At 33.1% G+C, this 20,591-nt stretch overlaps 2 protein-coding genes across 2 annotated transcripts in view; both read right to left on the bottom strand.

Annotated features, from left to right (window-relative positions):
* The window catches only part of fng (Fringe glycosyltransferase), a 104,141-nt gene extending 97,139 nt beyond the window's left edge, over positions 1-7,002 (bottom strand). The window contains exons 1-2 of the mRNA XM_018461937.1: positions 5,992-7,002; positions 1,612-1,851 (exon numbers count right to left, since the gene is read on the bottom strand). Of these exons, the coding sequence (XP_018317439.1) occupies positions 1,612-1,851; positions 5,992-6,276 (525 nt within the window). The 5' untranslated portion in view covers positions 6,277-7,002. The remainder of the gene's footprint in view (positions 1-1,611; positions 1,852-5,991) is intronic.
* Positions 7,003-11,397: 4,395 nt separating this feature from the next.
* l(3)mbt (lethal (3) malignant brain tumor) lies at positions 11,398-19,848 on the bottom strand. Its single transcript, XM_018462226.1, has 16 exons — positions 19,442-19,848; positions 18,545-18,749; positions 17,368-17,659; positions 16,976-17,215; positions 16,268-16,878; positions 15,859-16,018; positions 15,606-15,777; positions 15,330-15,513; positions 15,035-15,233; positions 14,510-14,965; positions 14,249-14,438; positions 14,046-14,167; positions 13,175-13,952; positions 12,577-12,651; positions 12,035-12,488; positions 11,398-11,938 (listed from the first exon to the last, which is right to left on the bottom strand). The coding sequence occupies exons 1-16, from the start codon at positions 19,483-19,485 to the stop codon at positions 11,813-11,815; spliced, it is 4,308 nt and encodes a 1,435-aa protein (XP_018317728.1). The 5' UTR covers positions 19,486-19,848; the 3' UTR covers positions 11,398-11,812.
* Positions 19,849-20,591: the final 743 nt, after the last annotated feature.

The raw sequence follows: 20,591 nt of genomic DNA, 5'->3' as shown, positions 1-20,591 counted from the left end.
TTAACACAATTAATTCTTATCCAAATTCTCTGGTCTCTTCACGAATAATGGCGAATCAACTAACAAACAATACTCCTCGAAAATAATTTTTACGAATAATAGTTCTCTGATTTCTTCATGATTAATAACGAACAAATCAAATAATGACAAACAAACTCCACAAAAGCATTTTTTTAAATTCCATGATATATTATTCTTATGATAAAAAATATTATACCCATGTAAAAACTATCCTAATTAAACATTGAAATCGTTATACCAAATAAAATCGATATTATATTATCTTCACTAACATTAAATTGTAAATATGAATAGAATAAAGCGGGGCTTTTTCATCCATTTCTCGCGATAATGTTTATGTTTCTGAACAGAACATGTTGAATTATTTAAACGTTGTGCTTGTGCCCTCAAGAAATAATCGTGATTGTGTATAATATAATTACAAGCACGTCACTGCAAAAAAAATATTATTTACTGTTGTAAATTAAGTTGAAACTGACAGAATAGCCCCGATAGCCCTGACAGAATCTACCCTACAAAAATATAAATATTTAAAAAATATAAATTACGCAGTGTGTGTGTTGTGTATGTCACATGTTCGTATTCAGATTTAAATTAAATGATTACATGTACGTGTATATATACACATGGAATTATATGTATATTCTAATTTTTACATATTTATTTATAATATATATTGAAAAGAGAGAATCTCAAGTATGTTTTCTAGTATTTGTATAATAATAGCGTTTTCGAGTGCAGTGGATTTTAACTCAACCCGGGTCGAATCGATAACGTCACATGTTTTACTTTGATTTCTGATTGGACGAGATTATGATACTTTCGGGTCAAACATGAGTTAACCGAATTGGGTCGGATTTAAACTCACTGCACTCGAAAACGCTATAAGAATCGACAGAGCAACCTGTTTTGATGTTGATCCTTGAAGCAATTTTAAGAAGCTCTTTAAATCATTATATTTAATAATAACCAAATATGTTTCAACGAACAATAAAAGTGGCATTTAATTACATATTATTAATTAATAAACTCCAATAGCTCGAAGTTCGCGATTTTGCTAAACTTATTCAAAAACTATCCGTACTTGAATATTTTCGTATACTTTCTATGTTATACTATAATGTATCTATGAAATAAAAATCATAAATCATTGTCGATGCTTGAAATGCTAGAAATACTCCGGCAAATATTCACGTCATCAATTTTCCAGGTTATTAAAATTAAGTAAATAATAAAAAAAGTTACACTTTATCTGAATAATTCTAATACACATAATTTTATCAAAAATATCAAAATATATATAACTGCTTATAAAGAAAATATAATAGAATTTATACAAAGTAAAAACGAAGTTAATATAATATATTGTTACGAATGGAATAAAATAAGGAATACGTGATCACATATCAGAAAATATCCCAATTCATACAATATTCTCAGGAAGCTTCAGTGTTTTTAGGTGATCGTGCTATATTCGTAACGAGGTTATCGCAAGGTCGAAGTACATAAGAAACGAGGTGATCGAGCGACGCTAATGAATCCGGAATATTGGCATTTCACGGCGATCTGCACGGAATAAAAGAGGCTCACCTGATTTCTGGCGAACTGGAACCACGTATCGATGATGGCCGGCAAACGCGAGTGATGATAGTGCTTGGTGGTCTTCACGCTGATAAACACGTCGTTGAGGTTCGTCGTGAACGGTACCATAGTTGCCGTTGCCACCGGCAACGTCACTGGCAGATCCTCACTGATTAACTTTCTCGACGCCGGCACCTCCACTATCACATTTCGGCTATTCACTTCCGCCACGTTCATCTCGTCGACCCACTGCGACATACAATTATCATATTATTAAGAAAAAAGGAGAAAATTTCTCTTAAAATTCTTGCAGTGAGCTTTCCTCGCTAAAAGCGTTGAGAAAGTATTGAAAAATATTTTTTTTGATAAGCAATTATTTTCGTAGACGATATCATGAACACAATATCTCTTTTCATGTTACCGGAGCAATTGAAAGATATGTAATATACAATAATTATAAAAATAACTATGTTTCGCACAACAACATTAATTTGTGGCTAATTTGGAATCAATTTTTTTCTACTAAACGTACCAAAAAAATCATTTTTCTATAAAATGTGTCTACTACTGACATTAAATATTTTCACTTCTTTTAATTTTAATTCCAAACTCTTGCAAAAGTGAGAGAGAGAAGTCTATTTAATATTAATTGAAGAATGTGATTTTATTACTTGTTTATACTCCTTTTTTAAAAAATGCACATACTAATTATTCAAAAAATATCTGTGTTTGAATATATTTTTGTATACTATACTATGTTATGCTATATGTATCTATGAAATAACAATCATAAATCGTATTATTGACATATAAAATGCTGGAAATGTACCTATAAACATTCAAGTAATCAATTTTCCAGGTTATCGAAATTAAGTAAATAAATAATTAAAAAAAATAAGTTCAACTTTATCTGAATAATTCTAATACACTCTGATCTTATCATAAAACTGCATCTTCTCTTTTTTAATACCTATAACTCAAAAGAATAAGCCTGTGTTCTTTTTAGTTGAACTTTTTGCACCGTTTATCTTTTCTTTTTTCCATGGAGAGAAAAAGAGGAAAGAGATAAATCGTGTAAGAAGTTTAGCTGAAAAGAACAGACCAAATGTGATTAATATAATAAAAACCATTATAACATATATTGTAGGATTAATCACGGAATGCACTAAATACAAGCTACGTTCTTTCCACATTCACGCAGAAACAAATTTATTTTTCGTACCCCGATTCTTGACTATATGATAAAAAAAACTACGCAACGACAATGTAATGATACCGAATCGTTAAAAGTTATGAGCTTTTTACAATAATAAGCTGTTAATAAAAGATCAAAAGTCGGAAGCGAGTTGTAAGCGAGTTAGTAGTATGAAATAAGGCAACAATAAATCAGTAATCAATGATTCCGTGAAGATGGCCAAATCCCATTTTTTATAATTTATTATACTTTACATTTTTACATTTTTTTACAATAACTTAGATTACGTTATGACTGACAAATTATATAGTGTATTGCTATTTGCTCTGAGAACTAACACTCTTCTAACTGGCTGAAATATTGTGACATAACGATCTGATTTATTCTGAATATAAGTTTCATAAGATTGATGACTTATAATTCTAATTTACTGCTACTGTATGATATGAGTGATGACTAACCCATGGGCTTTCTATGGTGGTTTATCATAGAAAGCCCATTACAGAATCGGGATACTAGCGACAAATAAACTTGTTTTTCAATGTGGAAAAAGCATAACTCATATTTAGCAATATTTGATAATTTTTTTGTGATCTTAACCATATTAAGTTTGTTCTTTTCGGTTAAACTTCTCGCAAGTTCAGCTTTTCCCTTGACTTTTCTCTTTCTCTCTGTACATTGGAAAAAAAAGAAGAGATGAACAATACAAGAAGTTCAGTTAAAAAGAACTTATTCTTTCAAATTATATATTATATTAGAAAAAGAGGGTGCCATTTTTTTATACGAGCTTTTCAATGTGTGTTAGAATTATTCAGATTAAGTTTCATACTTTTTTAACTACTTAATTTCGAAATACAATCTGAAAAGAGTTAGACAATAGGTATACAATAATAAGTACAACACTGCACAGCAATATAATAGGAATGTTTTGAATGCCACATACACTAACGTGTATTACTGTTGTTAGTCGAATTCAAACGATCTCGCTCAACTTCGCTGGTAGACAAACACAGGACCGTGTTCAGAAACTTCACCGGATGCACATAGGTATCATTTTATCCTTGATGCTTACCGAATGTTAAACAAGACTAAAATAATAACCTAAATATATTCGAGTAAAATTTTTGAATGCAGCCCAGCATTCTAATTCTGCAACGACAGCGTCGACATTGTTATATTATCGTTGTGCAGATATTATAAAATAATTATTCCTACTATGATATAATATGCTTTTAAACCAACATGCTCACATTACTGAATTAATTATTAAATATTGTAGCTTTAATTTCATCTGCTTGAAATCAATATCTATTTTTTCAATTATTTCTCTCTCTTTTTCTTATATTTTTTTAAATCTAAAAATATGTTAACTCTTAAGTACTGAAGTTAGTCTGTGGGACCACGTGAAAAAAAAACAAAACTGTCTGTCTCATTTTCGCTTTCAAATGCTTCATTTGTCGTGTAACTTTCGTCCAGACAGTGACGCGTGAGCCACGGTAGTAAAAGTACGATACTTGCGCAGATTACGGTGAGTGCAGGGCTTTCTTTTCTTTTACGTGGTCCCACCTCAGTACTTAAATAGTCTATTGATAAGCATTGTCAATTTTTTTATTTTGAGAGGTAGACTTATGTTTATTTTTTTTGTTTAATAGTTTTCATCTGTTTTTGAAAAAAAAAAGTTTTAAAAAGATTTTAAAATGTTTTATCATTTAGATTTTTGTTTATAGTGAGTACATAAAAGGTACTGTCATTGTTTACTACAAGTTTACTAAAAGTGGAAAAAAAAGTTCCTTAAAGCCAAATAAAAAATATTTTTGTTAAAATACTTTCATAAAGACTCATTTATAACGATGTAATCAATAAAACATAGATTTACAAAACTTCTGTGTTTTTATTTCACTTTTTTTAAATCGATATCTCACGGACCAACCAAGTAAAAATTTCATAATTTATAACTTCAGTACTTAAGAGTTAATGTTTCATGCTTTTGAAAAAATGAAATATTTTTGTCTCTATTAGTATAGTATGTCTTCCAAGATAGCTCTATTAATATGTCCCCAATTTATGTGCCTATCCGCATTTGACTCATTTTGACATATAATTACTAAAACAGATGATAGATGTAAGCTAATTATTTAAGTTAATATTGCATAAATCATTATTTCAATTATACTTACAATTTCAATGTACACTCATAACACAATACAAAGCACTATAGGAACAAGCTTACAAAATCTTGCGGTATTACTAAATTCACATAAATTCCTCATATCTTTCGAAAAATGTTTGCTATACTTTAATAATAAAAAATAGAGTATTATCTTCGATATCGTGTACATTAATAATTTGACTTAATAAAAAAAAAATACTTTTTCTTATTTATTTATGCTAGTTTTCTTTTATGACTCATTTAAATACAAAGGCACATTAAGAACACCGAAGCAAAGACAGTGATAAGGACAGTTATTCTTCACATACAGAATAAGAAAAAAATTATGGAAATCCCGAAAAATCTCAAAAAATATAAGTTTTACAGAAAAGTGCTTATGATAAAAGGATTTAATTAAATTGCAAGATTTAAAAAGATCTATTTAATGATCTTATCAGTTTAACGCTATCCAAGGTCAAATGATAAGATCAATAAAAAAGATTTTTAAACCCTACAGTTTTTATCCGAAACGGTTTTTAAAGTTTTTCTGTAAAACTTACATTTTCAAGATTTTTCAGGATTTCCATATTGTTTCCTCAACCTGTATGGTAAAAAAAACAAGCTGTGCAACGACAACGATACCAAACTGTCGCTACGGAAAATGTGTGCGACAGCCCTTCAGCCCGTGTCGCCCTACGTATTGGAGATTGAGGATTGCGAATTGAACATTAGAATTCAGTTAATCAGGACAAAACGGATTAAAATTAAAATTGTCTGACTGATCGAATTCTAATCTCTAATTCGCGATCCTCAATCTCGAAGCGACAGTTTGGTATCATTGTCGTGGCACAGCTTGTTTTTTTTACCATATAGGTTGAGGAAACAATATGGAAATCCTGGAAAAATCTTGAAAATCTTCTAATTCGCAATCCTCTCAGTCTCCAATTCGTAATACGACACGAGCTTTGCGGAATCGGAGTACGGGCATCGCAGAACTGGCGTCGTCAGCAATAGGGATAACGACGATAATGATCGTTCTAATTACCTGACGCGGTGCGATAGCCTGGTAAAGGAGAATCGTGGCGTAGGCGGTAGCGATGACGAGCGCTAACGCCTGCAGGCCACGTCTCGTCGGCAGACCTCGTGGCATCATACCCGCGCCGACGGCGAGCGGCGTACAAGCTTGGGGGCTGCTAGCGGGCTTACAGAGCCACGAGCCTTGTTCCACCACCGCGGGATCCGTACATTTGTCCTTAGGGTTCATCGACGACCACGCTGCTGCGTCGCCGATGTCCTCATTTCGTCCCGCGAAGGAAAACACGCGGACCATAACACGCCGCGAACTTTCTCCGCTTTTCCCGCCGCGGCAACGAACACGCGGTCACGTGATTTACTGCTCGAACTTCCCCCGCGAACTTCACGTCGTTCACCCAAGGCGCCCCTTCGCTTTCCCCGCAAACTTTACGTCGCTACGCAAAGCGCCCCTTTTTTCCTTTTCTCTCTCTTACGACACTCAAATTCCAGAACTCCTCGATCGTCCGTCAATCATACTCGCGAATGGTCACTGATGCGTTCACGCGGCACATTATTTTGCCGGATTTTGATCGATTCGAAGCACGCTCGCGCCGATCGCGTTCTATTCCGTTTCACTTATCCGCACGAACGATCGAACGATCGAAACGACACGCGACGAGGGATCCGCATCTCGCCGGTGCTTCGATTATCGCGACACGCTTCATGTCGAAGTTATCGTAAGCGCGTCGTCGCGGTGTCAGTTCTGCAATTTCTAATCCATACAGAGTGCTGCGTTAATGGAGAGAAACACGATACAGTATCCGAGCATCGTTCGCGTACCGTTTATCAATTGCACGTCCGATCGCGTCACTTTTCCGGATATTCGCGCCACTGATTCCGTCGAATTGTCCGATCGTCGTGCTGTTAACGTTCCGAGAGAGAACGGTAGTCCTTCGAAACGACCGACGGCGGCGTGACACGAAACGCAACACAATCCGATTCGATACACACCGCGAAGAACGTCTACTGTTACCCGGCGCGCGACGGACCACCGACTGATCACATGAGCCGTTGCCGTGACTACGCTGTAAACATCGCCATAGCAGGCACGTCGCGGGCCGCCGGAGGGAGAGGGAGAAGTGGTGCCAACAGGCGTGCAGTCGCCCTTGAGTGGGGATAGATCTGAGAAACACGTACACCGCTTTTTCAAACGTCACGCGCGACTGAGAGAAAATACACAGAAAAAGTGTTTTTGATATGCGAAATATTTCGAGCGAAGCATCGATAAACGCAGGTACTGATTGAAATAGATATCTTAGACACATTTCAAAATATTATTTTTAAAAAACTTTTTTAAATATAAAAATAATATAAGTAATATTATTTAAAGGTATATTATTTTATTTAAAGAAATTTGTGTATTATTTTTTTAAATAATTTTTTTTAAATACAGATAATATAAATATTATTTTAGTATTTAAAAAAAGATTATTTAAAACGATTAATATACAAGAGTGCCTTTAAGATATACATTTTAAATATTATTATATTATTATTTAAATATAATACTTAAATAAACGACAATTGAAATGTGTGTGTATATACATAAATATGTAACATTATTCTGTTATTTCTTGACTAAGATTTTTATTGCAAAAATAACTTTTAAGTCACATTTCATTGAAAATACTATATTACAAAAGATATGATCAGCAAAAGGATAATCTTATTTACTAACAAGGAAAGGGATGCAACTGTCCCCTTCCGATTTTAATGAACTTTTAATATGTTATTCTCCAGACAAAAATAAGCGACACGTATTTTTTTATACGTGCCCATACGCACTTTTAGGGGGTGAAACACCCTTTAGAAGAAAATCGGTTTTTCTCTTTCAAAGCGAATATCGTCAGAACTGTAAGAGATAGAAAAAAATTTTCATGAAAATTTTTTTCATAATGAAAATTTACTCATAAAAAAAGATATGAAACATTTTCCACGTTATTAACCGAAGTGGCGCATTTGCTCTAGAAACAACTTTCATGAATTTATATAATTACCTAATTATATATTTAAATAATAGTGTAATAATTATATCTTAAAAATTGTGTATTTTTAAAAATATTCTTTTTTTTTAAATATAAAAATAATGTTATTGAGAAACATCCGTGGCAAAATTCCGAAACGATATAATCAAGAACACTTTATATTATACATTTTACTTAACACATACGTTTTAATTAACACTAACTATATACATGTGTTATGTGACATTTATATTATCGAATGGAAAATATGTTACCGTTAATTTATATTTTGTGGGATACTGTTTGTCTTATGTTACTGCAAATTTAACAATTATAATAAAGCTATATTTTTTTATTATAAAATCCTCCGGTATATTATAGATATTTATTGGTTTCAGAAAATATTAAAAAATAAGGATATTTTACATAATGTGTAAAAATTGCAGAATGTGCAAGAAATATATACCTACTACAAGGAAATCGATAATTTTTTAATTACTTCTATTTTATGTATTAAAATCAGGAAAACACATTATTTATAATTAAATGTAGCGATCTTTTTTGATTATAAAAAATATGTTTAGTGCGAACATGTTTACATATTTATATTTTTACAGTTTGCTCTACCTCTCTCTCTCTCTCTCTCTCTCTCTCTCTCTCTCTCTCTCTCTCTCTCTCTTACATATATTATGTAATAGGAAACTTTACTACAAACCATAATATTATGCAACTAATACGTATCGGACATAATGACATAAAAATAGTAGGTAGATACTAAAATTATTGTATGTACTATTTAGAATATCATAGAAAGATTATAGGCATATACCGGATCGTAAAATTACCGAATACCGGGTATCGAATATCCGATAGTCGAAGAACAATACTTATCCGACCGGATACCGTCTATTTTCCAAATATCTGGTACAAATTTCCCAAAATTAAAAAAAAAAGGGAAAGCAAGGCAAAAAGCGGTAATAATTTTTCTTTATATCTCCCCAACGTGTGAAAAAGAAAAGAAGATGAGCTGTACAAAAAAATTTAGCTGAAAAGAATAGAGTTCTGCATCAATGACGCAAACTTTCAATATACAATTTTAACTAGATATATATTATATATGTATATATAATATTGCCAGATTCTAATGATATTCAGCTATCTGATAGTAAAAAAAAGTACCGAATAACACCAGATTCTAATTTTTTTTCAGATATCTGATGTATCCCTAATTAATTAAAATAAGATATATCTGATGCATCCCTAATTAGTAAAATTTTTGTTCAACAATTAACACTATATAATTATATACAATGGATTACATTTATATTATTTTATACATATACAGGGCGTAACTGAAATAACGCCTACTAATCATATAGTGCTATTCCTAATAAAAAAACCGAGACGAAAAATTCTCTACCATTTTGCAATTTTCGCAATGTGGATTCGTGGCAAGTCGATACTGCAAAACAGCAGATGATAAACTTTCAATCGAGAATACTTGAGTAATAACATGACTGATCGTCGGTAAAATTGCGATGGCGCTAAAACAAGACATAAGACCAGAGAGAATCAAGTGGAGCGGATCAATCAGTGGAGTGGATTCACCAGAAGCCGTCATTTTCAGCTCACCGTTTGATAATGGGCGGGATATTCAACTTCTTTAAAATATAAGTTAATATTTAATATTTGCGGACAAAAACATATGTACGCAAATATTAAATGTACCAACAATAAGAAGAATATATCCACGCTGCATGTCAAAGACAACTCTGCAGAAAGAACAATTAGTAACCTTATACTAGAATGTCTAATTACAGAGGGTTTTTTTTTAAAAATAATCTACACCGTACTCTTGTGTAAAATTTTTCGCTATTAGACGCGCTTCATATTTAATAATATCTCCAACTGAGTTTCTTTTAGTTCGGAAAATTTATTCTTCACTATCTTTTTATTTACTGGAAGACCCATTAAAGTCCAAATTTTATTCTTTGACATAGATTGCAATTCCGCTTCCATGGCCTCTCTCCACTGAGTCTACAGAATACTGTTTTCTCGCTTCATAGCTTGGTCAAAAGTTTTAGGATCGTCCGGTTCACACGTAGTATAATAAAGCAAGTAATCAAAGAAAGCTTTTGCTTTTCTATTTCTTTTTGAATACTTACTCTCTTCTTCTTCTTCTTCTTCTTCTTCATCTTCATCCACTTGACTACTCTTTTCTTGTGTCTCTGTTTCTAATTCTACTTCTTCTTCTGTTTCTACTGCTGCTTCTTTCGCTTTACTTCTTCCTCTTCTACTTCTTCATCTTCTATTTCTTCCTCACATTCACGTATTTCATCTAATTCCACAGCTTCAACCTCTGAAGTATTTTCTATCTCTTCTTTTGTCAAATAACTTGATTTGAGACTTGTATCAATATGTTTCACTGCTTCAGTCTCATTAACAGAAAATCTATTTTCTAAAAACACTACATCTCATGCTCTAATATTTCCATTGTCGTTCGGATCAAACAGTCTATAACCATTGGTTTCTTCGCAATAATCAACGAATATAAGCGGCTTACCTTTAGTATCCCATTTTTGTCTGAGATTTTTCGAAATGTGAACATAGGCAATACAACCAAAGGCTTTGAGATGATTTAAATTGATCTTCTTACCTGTCCAAACTTCTTCTGATGTCGCTCCTCTTACGGTTTTATGAGGAGACCAATTCTTTAAATATACCGCAGCATTTATCGCTTCTGCTCACAATCGTTGATTGGAATCAGCCTCTTGCATCTGGTTTTTTCTACTAGTGCGATTTGTTCTTTCAGCTACTGATTAAAATAAACTTTTTTCTTATCTCTTATTTGTTTGTAAGAAATACTTTTGATGTTTTGTATACGAGAACTGTTTTCGAAATCAACAATCGCGAAAAATACGAGTTGAAAATTCGAATTTACAATATCGATTCGAATAAAATTAATTAGCCAGGTTTAGCAAAAGTCAGCGATTCATACAATTAGTAAACGCCTTGCTATTTTATTATACTTTCAGATCTAGAGGAATAGTCCTGTCTTTCTCTCTCTCAACGGAGAAAACTTCCAACAGTTGTAAAATAAATATTTTGTTAAATTGAGGCCTATATGAAATTGAAGATAAAAATATTGTTATTCTCAATATCTCGAAATCATCAATGTACCACAAATTGTTAATTTATTTTAAAATAAAAACCAAAATATTTTAGGTATTCTTGTTTCGTTAATAACGTAAAAGAAATTTTTATGGGAAATGTATTTTGTAATTTGCAATGAGTTGATTTTGGAATTCAGAAACTCGTCATAATTAAGTGAAAAGATTGCATAAGCATTTTTATTACAATACCTAATAATTAAAACAATATTTACATTTGTACACGATTCGATATACATCATATACGAAAAATTACGTCATATCGGTCGTAAGTACTTGAATCAATACCCTACAGTTCTAAATGTCTCGTCGCATTGCAAGAAATGCTATAATTGATTCAGAGAATTATTAAATTAAAACATATCATATAATTTCGATTTCGTAATAATTCTTTCTCTACCGATTGTCGATTTAAATAGAAGATTTTAGATAATTATTTCAGAATTGTCCAAAACTAGGCACTTGCGAGTGCTCGCTCGCATGAGTTATTCATTTCCTTCTTGCTCACCCGCTTTAAGAGACAATTCTGAAATTTATTGGCAAAAAAATATACATTACACTTCCTTAATGTTTTAAATAAATAATAGGCGATATATCCTGTCACAATAGCTGCCACATCACTCGCCAGTCAAGGATATATGCTTCGCTCGTATTTAATTCAAGATGCTTTTTGACGTAATAAAACTATACTATTGTACAACTTAATGGCAGGGCCGAGTCGCAAACGTAGTACCGATACCAAATCCTCTTGAGTCAACATTAAAAATGACTCACCATCGATATTCTGCAACAAACAGTATAACAATATGCCATTATTATTTAAACTAATTTATATTATTTATTAACTTATTTATATTATTGTACTTTCTTTTAAACTTACGTTCTGTCTAAAAGTATTCCCAGCTTCTGCACAATTAGGCATGCTCTGTACAAATTTAATCACTTCTTCATTAGACCATCGTCGTGGATTCGTGGTTTGTTTCGATACTACTCTGTTTAAGGCATTGCTATGTTTCGCCCATATATGCGGTGCATTCGGTAAAGGATCATATCCAGGATTATATACAGATTGATATAATTCTTTACGCAATTGTTTAACAGGTATGTCTGCAGCATATGCAGCATTCGCAGTATTCACAACATTTGCAACATTCACAATTGCAGCATTCGCAGTATTCACAGCATTCGTAGTATTCACAGCATTCACAGCATTCACAGTATTCACAGCATTCGCAGCATTCGCAGTATTCACAGCAATCGCAGCATTCCAAGTTTGCACATCACCATTTGTAACATTGGAAACGGAAAACAAAGGTTCCTCCGAATTTTGATGTCTAAAAATATATTAATATGTATTAAAAGTGTGTACTGAATTTTAATATTATATGAATATATAACATTTAGAAGTCTTGAGTAATAAACCTTTTTTTTCGCTTTCTTGAAACTTCATCATCATCCGTTTGTCCGTCGCTGTGTAGATTTTTTAACTTGTTGGATCTGAAACAAAATGATATAAATAAAAGTAACAATTATGTCACAACTATGCTGTGTGTGCGTGTATAGAGAAAACCGGAGCTAAGTGGGTACCTTTTTTTCAATTGCAATTTTCAGTAACAAAGTAAACGATTTCAGTCAAATGATTATTAGCATCTTATAGAGTCATTATAAGACTACAAGATAGCAATAAAAAGTTTTGGTGTTTACAACTTCATTTCATCCATATACACAAAAAATGATGTGATTCGGAAAATGAAAATTACTTTTGACTATCGAAAACACGTTTGACTACTTAAACAACGCGGTACCTAAACTAACCAAACTTCGTTGGTAAAGAAAACACACAAGATGCTATTTATAATATAAATTGGGAACTCATAAGATATATTTTTGCCACTCAAAATTCAAATGCCCACTTAGCCCCATATATATATATATGGGGGGAGAGAGAGGGAAGGAGAGGGAGAGGGAAAAGCGGAGAAGGAGAGAGAGGGAGAGAGTTATTTCACTATATTCAACATACTTGTCTGAATCTTCTGATCTATTCTCAGATTTATCATTTTCTGATCCATTTTCAGATTTATCATTTTCTGGTTTATTTTCAGATTTATCATTTTCTGATCTATTATCAGATTTATCATTTTCTGGTTTATTTTCAGATTTATCATTTTCTGATATATTTTCAGATTTATCATTTTCTGATTTATTTTCAGATTTATCATTTTGTGGTTTATTTTCAGATTTATCATTTTCTGATCTATTTTCAGATTCATCATTTTCTGATCTATTTTCAGATTTCTTATTTTCCGATCCATTTTCAGATTTATCATTTTCTGATCTATTTTCAGATTCATCATTTTCTGATCTATTTTCAGATTTATCATTTTCTGATCTATTTTCAGATTTATTACTTTCTGATGTATTTTCAGATTTATCATTTTCCAATGTATTCCCAGATTTATCATTTTTATCATTTTTATCCGACGAATCGCCATCTTTCTGTTTCTCCTTCTCGATCATTAATATTCCATCGGACTTTTGAGACTTTTCTATTTTTTTGTCAGTTTTCTCTGGTTTTGAACTATCCTGTGTCTCCTCTTTTTCACAATCATCGACTTCATAAGAGTCGTTGTTTTTCGCCAAACTGTATCTATCAGGCAACTGGACTGATTTATTTAAATTTTGAGGAGAATACGGACAACCGGATGCTGAATTATGCGTTGCAAATTTAGGTCCTTTTATATGTCCTATACCTCGGCAGCCATATGTACCACATTCCGGTCGATCAATCAATTGATCTACTATGTATTGATGAAAATGAATCAATGACATTGTACGTATGAATTAAAATATGTTGTAATGTACAAAATGTATAATGTAAAATAAAAGCTTACTAAGTGGAGGTTCCAATGGATGACCAGTTTTTACACACCAGCCCACAGGATGAATATCAGGTGAATCATCGTCAACCCAATAGGCATGACTATCGGGCCAGCCGTCAAACTTAATCTTCAATCTATATTTTAAAAAATACATAATTACTATCCCGCTAAAAAGATAAAAATACACACAGAAAGAAAATGAAGTCAATACAAACTGGTGGTCTTTCACATCCTCTACAGTTGCCACTCTGATTAATTGTGGCACTCGCTTATCCACTGCTTCCAATTTCATACCACGTCTGAACGCACACGGTGGGCGTTGCTTGAATGCTCTAGCTGGAGCAGCCACTGAGCTAGTTTCTTTCAGATATGCGTCCCAAGTGAAAGTCTTGGCATCCTTATAATCTAATCAGAGATATTACAATTACATATGAAAGAATAAATAAATTATATTACACTAATTCCAAATTTCGTACTATTTGGTGGCGTCAAGGCGCGTCCATTATGATGAGACCATCCAACAGGGTGAATATATGGTGAACTCGTATCAGCCCAGTAATCATACACGTCGTCCCAAGAATCAAAATGGACTAATATTCGAGAATCCATTAAACCTGCTATGCTAGCGACACAAAGTAATGAAGAATGTTTTCTATCCACTGCCTCCAACTTCATGCCCACCCGAAAGCCCGTGGGAAAGACAGTTTGCAAGGCACCTTTATTTGGAAATAGATTTTTCGCTGCCACAGGCGCTTTACAGATTTTTAGATATGCATTCCAATTAAAGTTTCCAGATGTGTAACCCTTTGGTGGATCTAATTTCTTGCCGTTTTTCTCAGACCACCCAGCAGGAAATATATTCATACTATCTGCATTTATCCAGAAATCATAATTTTCCGGATAACCATCAAAATGTACACGCATTCGATAACCTAAATACACATATTTTATAAATTTCATATAATAATACTATAATATGCTGTCTTTAACTGCTGACTTACCTACAACCTCGGCAATAGTTAGAACACAATATCGAGAAGGGTGTTCCGGATCTATACCTTCCAATTTCATTCCAGCTCTAAAATGATTTTTACTATAGGGAAAAGGATCCTTGAATAATTTAACAGGTGCCGCTTTTGCTTTACAATGGTCAAGATACTTTGGCCATGAAAAACCTGATTTTCCTCTTTGCCAAGGAAACTGCGCATAAAATAAAATTAAAAAATTATTGTATTTTAATTTTTAACGCATTTAATTTAATTAAATTTAATAATTTAACTGTTATACTCAATTAACCTTCGATTCTGATGAATCTGTTTGGATCTCGTCATCTATACTTGCCAATACCTCTTTTTCCTCATCCACTTCCTTTGTCTTATCTTGTGTCTTTTCATCAGACTTTTCATCTATTTCCTTTGACCCTTGTAATAATTGTGACTCTTGTAATAATTTTTTACGTTTCTTTTTTATGCGTACTTCTCTGTAAAAATATTAATATAGGTAAACCTTATATGATTACTTAATTCCTTATACATTAAAATATACATATTAAGATACATAAATGATACACACTTTGGATCCTTGTCCTTTCGATTTGCAGGCTGTTTTTTAGCCTCTATCACTTCTGTGCAGGAAGGACTACATGATATTGGACTTTCAAATTCAGCAGCTAATCCATAACATCCACAAGCTTCGCAATGATACACAGTATCTGCATTTACGGATCTAGATTTCCTTTCATCAGCTAAATTAAATATATTTCATTATAGTCATATATAAACATTACATCTAATATGTTCATCGAGATATACTATTTGTAATTTACCTTTTTTTTCTATATTAGTATTATTAACGATTCCTGAGCTAGTTTTTGAGGAATTTTGTGTTAAACACACATTCTCTTTATCACCTATACCATCCTTATTTTGTTTACTAATTTCATCTTCATCTACTACTTCCATAATGCCGAACTCATTCATACGGAACTTAAAAAAGTACATGATTGTTCATACATATACATACATATACATATACATATATGTATATACATAACATGTATGTATATACATATATGTATATGTATATGTAAATGTATGTCTATAAATACTTTAATAATGTTATAAAACCGTTACTTGTAAAACTGTAACTAAAATTGTTACCATTGTTCATAATTTTAGATATATACAAACTTAGTCTCTCTTTATTTTTTATTACCATATATATAACTTTTTTACCTGTAAATTACTTCCAGGCAAAGTACCAACACCATCTTTCCAATCCAAAATTTTAGACGCATCAAAATGCATGTTGTTCTGATTCAATTGTTCTTTTGTTTCATCATAATTGTTACTCTTTGCTTCACTCTTATTGTCTAGCGTTATTTCAGCATTACAGTTTATTGGAGTTTTAATTATCTCTATTCTTATGTCATCATCCATATTCGTATTAAGTTTCGAAACTTTATCCTCACTAGGAATAACTTTAATCAATGTAATGTCATCGTCATTTTGAGTCTTTTTATCTTTGTCTTGTTCAGACTCTGGACTGCTCAATGCATAATTAGAATCAACTAGACTGTCTTGCGGCGATTTTGGAATATGTTGCTTTTTCATCCGTTTCTCAGTAGAACTTCGTAATATGTTGCTAATTGTCTTTTTCCGTTTTTCTGGTTGATTATCTTCCTTTTTTGGAATTGGCGTGATAACAGCAGAATCCGGGTTTTCAGTGATTTTTATACTATCTATGGAATTAGAATTGTTCTTGTTTGCACTTAAAAGACTCATTTTTATTGGATGCAATGGTGGAGGATGTGTCGTTGAATTTGTCGTTTTTGATTCACGTAACACTAAATTGCGCAAAGCAATAAAGATACTAAGTATTTTGCTTCGAAATACTATACACGTAAATCAGTAATTACGCTAAATAGAAATATATTTCTATACCTGTTATGGTACCTTTGCTTTCCGTACTAAGTTGACCATTATTAATTTTTAAATTGAACATGCTAGGTTTTGTGGTGCCGCTTTGCTGGGAAATGTTCACTGGTAATATTAAATTCGCCATATGTTTAGGAGCCTGACTCTGAGAGCCACTTGTGGTACTTGTTGATGTTGGAGCTAATTGTGATATTACTGGAGTAATTACTAATTTGGGTTTCGTTATTTGAGCCGGTGTTAAGGTCCCTATTAGAATGCCAAGTAAGTAAATACATAGATATATATCATTTGATATATTAAATTAGATAATTTTTAGTAGTTTTTGTATATCACATATAAATTGACAAATCGTAAAGCGGTTATATTAAAAAAATTTATAAAATACCAAAAATTCTTACCTGCAGGTATAACAACAGATTCTCGTGATTTATTAGGTTTAATGAGGGTTCCCAAATATGCAAATGTATGCTTTCCCACTTGCGCATTGGTTTGATTTCCTTGCGTCGTATTTAAGGGCAATATCTGAGCAGTAGATGTTGATTTTCTAAGTAAAATGTGTTTCTGAGCTTGTGAAGTAGCCGCAGTGCTCACAGTATTTATCGGACGATGAATCACGATGTGTTGTTTACTTTGAGATGTAGCTACCTGACTTGGCCCTTGTATAAATACCTTATTTTGTCCAGTCACAATCTAGAACGAAAGTAAAATATCTTATTTTATTTAATCATAAAAGCTAAATGGACTTACTGTCTAAAATTAACTTGGTGAAAGTTAAAAAAAAAGTCAGTTTTCTCTAAAACTCAACATCAAAGTAATTCGAATATGAGAATTTTTACATAATATTCATATTAATTACAAATAACACTAAACTAATCAATATTCATTTTTAATTTGTCAATAAACTTGGCATGGTAAAATAAAAAAATAACATTGATCATAAAGTACAACTAAATTTAACAGTTATAAATATTAAAAAACATTTTTTCAACAAAAAAATTAATTTTATGCACATCTCTTCACACTTGAGCCATACTGTATGCAGTGTCTTGACCAAATCTATATTTACTATAAGGAGCTGCATCACTCACTGCTACCACCTATGTATCTTATAAAACTATAAGATCTATATACATACACACATGTATATATATGTATGTATGTATACACATGTGTGTATGCGTGTGTACTGAATGCGAACTGTATTTAGCACTGCTACATTTTGTTTCCTTTTATTATCATTTATAATCGTACTTATATATTCATACGTTATATTTTATTACAAAATATAACATTTAAGTTACAGCTTATTATAAAATATAAGATATATAAGTGCGACATGTAGATAAAAGATGTATACTTAATTTTAGGTTATCATGAGTACAATTGGAGTATGTATACCTATATTATGTGTTATATGTTCAGCCATTATAATAAGTACTTATATAAGATTGCAAAAATTAATCTTTACAGAAGTTCTCACATAAGAACTTTGCCACATAAATCATAAAGTATAAAGCCAGTGTTACCCAAGAACCAACCATTACACATATTATACACCATGCTTTCAATAATTACCTGATTATTAACTGGATTAATAATGGCAGCGAGTTGTGTGTTAGGTGAAACAATAGTTTGATTTATATTTGACAATTGGGTAGAACGTACTTTATTTTGTTGGATGTATAACAGTGGCATTACAGACGTGGTTGGATCATCCACTTGCTGCGTATCCGTAGCACTATTCTCATCTATATCGTCTACTACTATTTCCTCTTCCATTCTGTTAACAAACAGACGGTTCAAAGTTGTGTTGTTTCATTGTTTCACGCTTCAACACTTAACATTAAAAACGTTTCATATATCTAATTCAGAATGACACTTAAAAAGAAATAAATAAAAACCAATTGATGAATTATCTCACACTCAATAATATAAATTTTTTTCTATCAAAACAAAAAGTGTAAAGTATGAAGCTTGAAGATGTGTTTAAAATTATCCGATACTTTGTATAAACAATTACATCACATTTACACAAATTATTTCATCTGATCGATTTGAAACGAAGTTTCGTGAAAACGTGAAATAAATCACAACTTAATGTTCCATCATCATTCAACCTCGATAAATGGGTAATGTACCAAATTTTTTTTTTTTTTTTTTTTTTTTTGGTTTAAAGGCCCAACACTAAAGCAACTTTACGAACCTAACGGACATAGCGTTTATCATCGGCATATCGTGTCGTTACTAGTTACATAATTCGCGAGGAAAATCGAAATTTCTCGTTCGCGAAAAAATGCAAACGCTTGACGAGACGACGTGTTCGTCGTAGCGAATTCATGCATCGGAGGAGACGCTCGACGTATTCTCGCCGAGATATAGTAGCACAATTTTAAATGGCGCGCCGAACCCGTTGTATCCGTAGCATACAGCAGTCACGTTTCAACATCACTTTTTTCACGCTTTGAAATTCACCGTGGGCGTAAACGACGGAGGCGGTTCCGTGCGAAAGCACCCATGCTGTCGCGATCGGTGGATAGGGATCGTTAGTCTCCTATTTAAACTTGGCGACTCGTGTACCGCCCGTCGCGCATCGTTCGGAGTCGGTCATCGATGAAGGGGGCAACGCGCGTTGTGCACGGCACTTTTCAGAATAACGGATGCGCAGCCCGGAACCCACGGCGGGATCGTCGTCGTTCGTGCGTGCCGCGGCTCCTCACGCAGCGTTTTCCCGCGCGTGCAAACGGCAGATAATTCCACCACGCCGTTCATGCACTTTTAACAAAAACTTTAGCACATCTTTTGAGCTCTTAAGTCCTGTATGCCACGGCTACGTCCCCATAGGCCGGACGCCCAGCGGCGACGGCGCGACAGCTCGTCTCCCATTGGTCGCCGCGGCCTACACGGCACTGCACGGTCGGCGGGTGCAACTGGGTGCAGCTAGGTGCAGCCGCGCCAGCCAATCGCGCCGCATCAGCGCCGCCAACGTTCTTTCCTCGTCGTTTTTATAACAATCTTATTTTTTTTTTTTTTTTGAATTAGCCAAAACCTGCCCGTCCCTCCGCGAATCATTCCGCGATCGCTGATCGCGTAATCGATATGTCGATGATAACCACGCGCTTGTTCGTTATCAGAAAAGCGATGAGTGTCTCCCTCTTAACAGATAGAGAAACAGAAACAGAGAGGAAAAAAATTTAAAACAAAGGATTCCGCAAAAAATCATGGATTTTTGGCTCACGATGAAATTGGCTTAAATTGTAGTACGTTATAGTTTTTAACTCACTGATGAAAAGTTTCTTCCATAAGCAAAATCATCAAAAATAGACAGATTTTGTTGTAGCATCAATTGAAAGTTGTTGTATATTTTCCCGTCTAATCGAACCGAAAAGTACCTTTATCGAGCTAGTAACGAATAATGGGAGAAGCGGAGAAAGCGATACGCCCTGGGCGCCATCTTAGCAAGAGTACCAATTCAGCAAAATACATATATTTCCTCGTTGCAAACAAAAATTTGGAGCAAAAGATTCGTTTGTAAGGAATACGAAATAGGGTAGATTGAGAATCGGGTCAATGTAAATTTTAAGACAGAGGCTCCGCACAATCAAAGGAATAGAGAACAGGGAAT

This window comes from Mycetomoellerius zeteki, unplaced genomic scaffold (genome assembly GCF_001594055.1).
Source record: "Mycetomoellerius zeteki isolate Tzet28-1 unplaced genomic scaffold, Tzet1.0 scaffold135, whole genome shotgun sequence".
In the NCBI taxonomy this organism is placed as follows: domain Eukaryota; kingdom Metazoa; phylum Arthropoda; class Insecta; order Hymenoptera; family Formicidae; genus Mycetomoellerius; species Mycetomoellerius zeteki.
The sequence above is the reverse complement of the archived record's forward strand: the minus strand, read 5'-3'. Positions and strand labels throughout refer to the sequence as shown.